The sequence below is a fragment of the Alligator sinensis genome, unplaced genomic scaffold (assembly GCF_000455745.1).
Source record: "Alligator sinensis unplaced genomic scaffold, ASM45574v1 scaffold883_1, whole genome shotgun sequence".
Lineage (NCBI taxonomy): Eukaryota > Metazoa > Chordata > Crocodylia > Alligatoridae > Alligator > Alligator sinensis.
The window spans coordinates 2,513,946-2,521,791 of NW_005842009.1; the positions used below are offsets into that span (position 1 = coordinate 2,513,946).

Here is a 7,846-nt window from a genome sequence, read left to right on the forward strand (position 1 = left end):
CTGCCAGGGAGACCCTGTTCCTCAGTGTGGGGGAATAGCGGCTCCCCCCCACATTGCCGCTGCTGGGCCCTTCCTGCTGCAGTTGTCCAGAGCCCATTCCGGGCTGCCTTACACCTGCTCTGCACTGCTACCACTGCCTCTGGGCAGCAGAGACGCGGGGCAGCGCGGACTCCAGGTAGCTGCAGCAGGAAGGGCCCGTTTTTCCCCTGCACTGAGGAACAGTTTCTGCCTGGCAGCCACCACTCCTGCTGCTAAGCCTGGGCAAGAGAGTCCACAGCAGGCATGGGGTGGGCTGGGTCAGGGCTGTGCGCACAGGTCCCCACTAGTACCACGGGGTTGGGGCCAGCGGCAGCAGCACCCAGAAAAAGCCACCACTGCCTGGGCTGCTTACAAAGGCAGTTCACTCACGGAGCTGCCCCAGCCCCGCTGCATGCCCGGGGGCAGCAGGACGTGCCATGGGCAGGTGCCATGGGGCGAGCTGGGGTCAGGGCTGTGCATGTGGGTTCTGGCTAGTCCACTCCTGCTGGGGTGAGTCTGGAGCGGGCATGGGGTGAGGTGGGGTGGGGGCTGTGTGCTGTTGGCAGTGGTGGAGAGGTGCCACAGGGCCCATGGGCTCTGGGCTGTTGCAGGGTGAGTGTGGGTGCCGACTAGCTCAAGGGGGCAGGGGGGGTGGGGCTCGCATGCACCCCCCCACCATACCCACAAACACCCCCCCACACTCATACACCCCACAAACACCACTTCCACTCACACCCTCCCCCACATGTACCCCCACACAGCCACACACACAAACCCTCACACCCACCCCATACCCACAGACCCCCAGCCACCCAAACTCATTAAGTGACCCTCCAATCAAAATAATTGCCCACCCCTGACTTGGTGCATGAATCTCTCACCTCCAAATAAGCAGAAAAATGGAATATCCAGCATAAGAAGGAAGAGGGCTGTTCATGAGGGCTGTTAACATGGTGAAGAATGTTTCTGATCTATTTTCCCTCAACTAAGCTGAACAAGAGTTTTGCCAAGAGAAGCATGAGCTTTCAAACATCTGCATTTCAGATTAGTTTCAGTCAATTTAGCAGTAAAAATAGCAGCTCAACTTTGCACTTCCCAATAGTCTTCAACAGTGGCTCTGAAGGCACTTTCCAAACAATAAAGCATCAAAATATGCCAAAGAAGATATCCCAGAAGGATGTCCTCAAATATCCTCTAGCCAAGTGAGAGGGGAGGGTAAGTCATTTGTTCCTATTTTAATATTTTAATCTGTTTCTATCATCCCTTTTCTCTTTTATTATAAGCTCCCCTGAGCCTTTTGGGGAATGGCAGCATATGTATCAACTATGTAGACATCTAACTTATTTTTATATTTTTACTTATTTTACATATCAGTAAAAGGCAGAAGTAGGTTTGAAATGCAAGGGATATAGAACAGCCCAGAAAAGAACACGAGCACCCAGAGGCCAAATCAATATTCGAACCACATTGAAAGCAATTGCAAAAATGCTGCTTTTAAGGATTATTTGCCATTAGCTACGAGATACGTTTCAGCGTATACAATGAGTTTTAGGCTATTCAAATTTTGCTTGGGTTGTAAAAATCAAACCACTGTAAACATGTATACACAAATCCATAAATTCATGACACTGTCCTTGAAAACTGGACATTTCTTTAGGATCCAGTAATTTATCCCCTAACAGTTTTTGGATCAGGCCATGGTTAATAAAATCTGCTTAAAGCTTCAAGCTGAAAACTAACACCCAGTTTGGCTGGTTTTGGGTGTCTTCAACATACAAGCAGCCAAGCCTGACTGCAGCTGACACCTGCCTCCCACTGCAGGCAATGACACCAATCATGACTAGAAATTTTTTTTTCACCTCAGTGTAATCCAGCATCTTTGACTAGCTCATATTATGGATGCATGATACTAGTCAACAAAACACTGCTAGCTAGAGATAATTATAGTGCAGATGAGTATATGCTTCCAACAAATCTCTGGCAATATACATCTCAACCATGACTTTTACTATTCCAGTCCCAGACCTCCTTCCAACAGGAACTGCCCAATATATTCATTTTCTTAGATGAAGTATCCTCCAGACCCATATAACTAAAATTGAATTCCAAATGTGGTATCCAGACCACTGAGCCATCACTGCCAATCTTAGAAGCCAATGACCACTCATTAGACAGCTGTTGTTCATAAAAAGAACAGGCTTTGGAAGTCCTAACATGAAGGCATTTACTTTTTTACAATGTGGTAAATATTATCTCTGTGGAGTACCATTAAAATGATTTCTGGAGCCTTAATTGCATTTAGCATGAGCAAAGACTTACTAAAAGTTTGCTGATGTCTTAAAGGGGTTTAGGTTGTAGCCGTGTTGGTCTAAGGATATAGGCAGACAAGGTTCCTTGGGTGAATTTGATATCTTTTATTAGACCAACCCAAATGGCTGGAGAATAGTTATTAAGCAAGCTTTCGGGTTCAAAAACCCTTCATCAGGCTAAGGAAGCTGCAGCAGTTGGTGTGTGCTCTTCCTGGATGGAAGATGCTGCAGGGCTCTGGATCCTTGCTCACCATATAAAAATGGGGCAGTTGCAGGGCCAAGTAAGTGTTAAGCTGGCTCTTAGCAGTGACCTGTCTCACAGCAGTGTCCTGCTGCTGCTCCACTCCATTTTATGTAGCAGGCAGCATGAGCCCACCCTACCTCCATTCTGCAATGGTGCAAACTATCAGATATGCCTGTGGTGGGGCAGGAATCAGAGCAGCACTCAGGGAGTATGTTGGGGCAGGAGGTCTTGTGGTGCAACAGCAAAAAGGTGGCCACCACTGATCTGGCACAGAAAGTAATTTGTAGGTTAGAATAACTGATTTAGCTCTTTTTGTAGCCTCTGAACAGGCTCTTGTTTGGCCAGCTTACAATGGCTCACCTGGTCATGGTCAATGTCTGCATCTCCTGTGATGACGATTCTTTTTTCAATCCGTGTCTCTGAAATTCCACCTTTCACAGTCTAGTACGAAAAAACATACGTTACTGTTAGGCAACAGTGCAAGAACAGCAAACTGAGTTACAAAATGAGTTGAGGCTGCTTTCCAAGTATGGCAGTTAAACAACTTACTGCCTATGAAGCAGTGATGGTAGTCTGACAGTGATATTTTTGTTTATGCTGGCAGTAAGAGGTCATGGAAGAGGAAGGAGGAAATTTGTGTCATGATAATGCTCAAGTGAAATGTTTCTTTAAACTAGTGGTCTCCAACCTTTAAGTCAGAGAGCACTTTTGGAATTTTAAAGGAACCCAAGATCTACCCTGTGCTGCCACACCACCCTGCCCCCGCCTCCAACCAGCAGACTAGTCTGTGGGGGAAGGGGCAGGGGTAGGGGAAAGGGCCATGGGGGGGAGGGTGCAGGGCAGATCAAGGCCCCAGCCCTAGCCCCACTGCCTCCCTCACCCCTGAAGCCTCAATCTGCCCCCCCTGCCCAATGGCAGCAAGGGAGGGAGGGGAAGGGGCTGGGTGGGCTGCAGCTGCGGGCTGGGCTGTTCCCAGCAGAGGCTGGGGCTGCACCACAGCATGCTGAGGCTGGGCTGTACCTGGGCAGTGGCGGCACTACACTAGAAGCGGGTCTACAGGGGGCTTCAGCTACCTGAAAACTTGCTGTAGGGCCTCTGCCGGGTGCACAGAGCAGCAGCAGAAGCCCCCCCGACAAGCTGCCAGCGCTCCATCCTCCCACCACCCGCCCAACCAGGGCCCCATTCAGCAGGCTGCTCCTGCACTCTGTCCCTCACCACACCAACTGATCTGCTGGGCAGGTGGGGGGGAAGAGGTGAGCCTATGCACGCATGCGTTCAGTCCCCGCAGCTGAGGAATTGACTGCAAGAGGCTCCAGGATCGACCGGTCGATCTTGATCGACCAGCTGGCGACCACTATTTTAAACCAAGTACAAACCAATAAAAAGCTGTTTAAAAAAATATTTTTCTTTTTTTTTCTTCTTCAGGCTGGGATCATAGTAAAGGGACACTGACACTGTAGCTCAGAGGTCGGCAACATTTTTGGGCCAACTGCCAAAAAACCCTACAACCTAGACTTCCAAGATGTTGTTGTGCCATGGGCAGAGGGCAGGGGAGCCACAAGGGGACTAACCCTTGCTGTGGCAATGCAGCCCCAGCCCCTTCCCTGCTGTGCTCCCTGAGGCGTGTGTACAGCTGCAGCCAGCAACAAGCCAGGCCAGGGCTCCGGACCCCAGTGCAGCCACTTGCAACCTTATCGCTGCCTGCTGCAAGCAGCCTAGGCTCTGTCTGGATCACCACCTCCATGGGGGAGGAAGAGAGAGCTGCTCCAGGGGCCAGCTGTCCCCCCTGGAGGGCTCCTCCAGGCAGCAGCTGCAGCAGCCTTCCAGCACCCTCCATCTCTGGATCACAAAGCATCAGCTGAGCAAAGGGGCAGACCACACAACATGGCATGGGGGAGGGAGGGAGGGAGAGGGGCAAGTCTGCAACCACTTCCTCCCACAGAGAAAAGATTTACAAACCAGAGCTACCATTCAAATGAATGTACCCCACCCCTTCCCCCAAATGCACAGGGACAGCATGCTGGGAGGGGAAGGAGAAACAGGGGAGAGCTGCTGCTGGCTGCTAGACATGGGCACTGCAAGGCAGGAAGCACAGAGTACCCCCTCTCCCCCCCCAAAGGGAAGCCCATGCAGTGGGCACATAATCCATGCTGCAAAAAAGGACAGAGGAACAAGGATGGGCTGCTCAAATAGCTTGGGTTGCTTGCAGCAGGCAGCTGCAAGCCCACAAGTGGCTGCACCAGGATCCGAGCTTGTTGCTGGCAGTGGCTGCACACATGCCTCAGGGAGCATGGTGGGGAAGGGGCCAGGGCTGCGCTGCCTCCAGCCCCTTCCCTGCCATGCACCTTGAGGTGTGTGTGCAGCCGTGGCTGCCACAGAGCCCAGGCTACTTGCAGCTGCACTAGGGTCTGGAGCCCCAGCCCAGCTCTGGCAGCAGCTGCACATGCACTTCAGGGCGCATGGCAGGGAAGGGGCTGAGGTTGTGCTTTCCTCACCATGCATCCTGAGGGATATGTGCAGTCATTGCAGCCACAGAGCCCTGGTGCACTGGTTGCAGCCTCCAGCTGCCTGCTGCCCAGCCTGGGCTCTAAGCAGCTGTTCCCTGCCACAGATCTAGGACTGTCATGTACCATAGAACTAAGCTGAAATCTTCAAACTCATTCTTTGCAAGCAAGTTTGCTTTTCTAGCATGGCCAAGCCTCAGCCATTTACAGTCTAAACTCTGCATTAAATAAAAGGTGTAAGAAAGCCTGAAATCTAAATTAACTATATGTCGATTTGTGCATACTCTTTTCGAGTCCAGCTCAGCTTTACGTTAGAGCAACACAGGATCTCAGCTTACTGTGAGATCAGTGTGAAACTCAGATGGTACAGATCTCCATAGAGGAAGAAAATATCCTATCAGGACTTTACTGATGTCTAGCAAAATTAAGCGCAGAGGAGGAGAGACAGAAATGGAGGGGTAATTGCTGTGCCACTCAACATCTGATCAGGAAATGACAGCTTGGTTTTGGGTGGTTAAGGAACATCTCTACAACTCCCGCAGGCCCTAGTTGATCTCTCACTGTCCCCATTTACCTTTGTGATTTGAGTGGTGGTTGTGCTGCTGGGGGTCTCAGAGGTGATGGTCTGAGCAGTCAGCAGGACTCCAGGGTCCAAATCCCCATTGCCATCATCTGTCTAATGGAAGACGCACAGAACAGCTATTACTCCTCACCATACACTATCTATTGAAAGCCAGCCCTCAACATCAATAGAATATGTTGTAATCCGAGATGATGAATCATCATTTCAAAAGTAGACACTGCATTATTTATGAGAAAGAGCAAACTGATTCTCAGCTGGCTGAATCAGGCATTTAGCTATGCGACTAATACTTTAAAGCTAACGCTGGCTAGAGGTCCAGCACTGATCATTTGGACTTTAAGACTGAGTAGCCATATTATCGCTGGATGGAGACGCAAAGAACCAAAGTAATCCAGAGCAGTTCTGACGTCCACTAGAACCTCTGAGCTGCAATCATGCACTAACACAGGATCATGCAGCCCCAGGTTTGTTTCCCAAAAGTGACTGTGTTCAGGTCTCAACTGCTAAGGTGGAGGTGGGGGGGTGGGAAGCTTTTTTTTTTCTCCCCCTCCACCCTTCCCTTTTTCCAACCTATTTAAGGGTGTTTGCCTACTAAGTTACCTTGGTGTCCCCCTGTGCTGCTAGGCATGTTTCAGACAGCAGGGGTAGAACGGATATCTGCTCTACTTGCACACTGCAGTCCCAAATTAGACCTACAAGTTCCACGGAAGCAATGTGACAAATCCACCCCTCCCGCAGGCCCTGAGGGACAGGGAGGGGGGACCCATGCAGGCTGCTTTCCCCTGGGCCATGGGGGCTCCGCAAAACCAGAAGTGCCACGGTGGGCACTTCCAGTTTCACTTTTCCCCTACAAGCCGGCATACCGGTTAACAGAGCATGCCGGCTTGCAAGGTGCCGGATAACTCAGCTTTTACTGTATATAAACAATTCACTTTAGGGCAAAAGGGGTAGAGCTTTACTGCTGGTCAGATGCTTTGCAGTAACTTCTCACTTGCACATTCTTAACCCCAAAGTAGAAACTAAACCATGGTAGTTTCATTGGCCCCTTTCACTGAGGACAAAGTTTATCATGGTCCCACTTCAACATATGACAGTATGAAAGCAGGCATGTGGGCAGTTTACTGCAGGGCAGCTGCTGTGCAAGTGAGTCCCATGTCCTTTTGTCCTGCAGTAAGCAGTTCAAGCTCATATTCTAAGACTCCCAAGGGTGGTGCAAGCACCTACTCTGGACACTTTTAAGAAATGTTTGGACGCTTATCTTGCTGGGATCCTCTGACCCTGGCTGACTTCCTGCCCCTGGGGCAGGGGGCTAGACTTGATGATCTTCCGAGGTCCCTTCCAGCCCTAATGTCTATGAAATCTATGAATCAATCAAAGACAACTGAAGAGCCAGATGCACTTAACTGGCACCTTGTGATCCTAAATAAAACTTTATACATGTCTGGATGATACTTTTGTCTCACTTTCTAACAACTGTCACATGTCATGTCTTACATCCTTACAGCCTAGCACAGTGAGGGTCCACGGTGCTACCGTATTAAACAAACCATTTCAGCATGTGCCACTATTTTAACTGCTTGTCTCCTTGTCAATGCTCAACTTTTCTGAAGCCTGCTGACAAAACCCACCAAATTAAAAACTACTAATGGGTAAGAGGATGTTTTGTAAGAGTAAATGAACAAAGGAGGCCATGGGACTGCAATGATCATTCTCAGTAGGATGAAATCCTTGGATCACCACTAGGTGGGACTAGCTTCCCCAGCAATTTAAGGAATTTTACAAACCAATTATTTCTCAAGAGATCAACTCATGTAAGTATCACCTGACCTAAATGAATTACTTCAGAATTCTCATTTCTTGAGACTAATGGGAATGGAGACAAATAGAGCTGAGAAGCCTGAAGTATTTCATTCCTCTAGTCTATTTTATCTCTAAATATTGAGACTTCCTAAAAGTTTCTGTATTATGCACAACATGAGAATCTTGCACTGTGCAATTATGGGCAATCTTGTCCAACTTTGCTAAAAAAAAAAGTTGAAAAATTCTACTCTGACATCAAATAACGTTTGTAGGATTTCAGAGGACCCAAGTAACTATAGGCCTGTAAGCCTCACCTCGGTGCTCGGGAAGATCTTGGAGAGAATCATCAAGGAGCACATCTGTGGGGGGCCTGCAGGGGAGATCGTGC

The 7,846-nt window shown here is 49.3% G+C and overlaps 1 protein-coding gene across 15 annotated transcripts in view; it reads right to left on the reverse strand.

The window, feature by feature from the left end:
• The window catches only part of EPB41 (erythrocyte membrane protein band 4.1), a 140,520-nt gene that overhangs the window by 5,093 nt on the left and 127,581 nt on the right, over window positions 1-7,846 (reverse strand). For all 15 annotated transcript variants that reach the window (XM_025201958.1, XM_025201963.1, XM_025201961.1 and 12 more), the window contains 2 exons: window positions 5,650-5,751; window positions 2,932-3,012 (listed from right to left, as the gene is read on the reverse strand). In XM_025201958.1, the coding sequence (XP_025057743.1) occupies window positions 2,932-3,012; window positions 5,650-5,751 (183 nt within the window). The remainder of the gene's footprint in view (window positions 1-2,931; window positions 3,013-5,649; window positions 5,752-7,846) is intronic.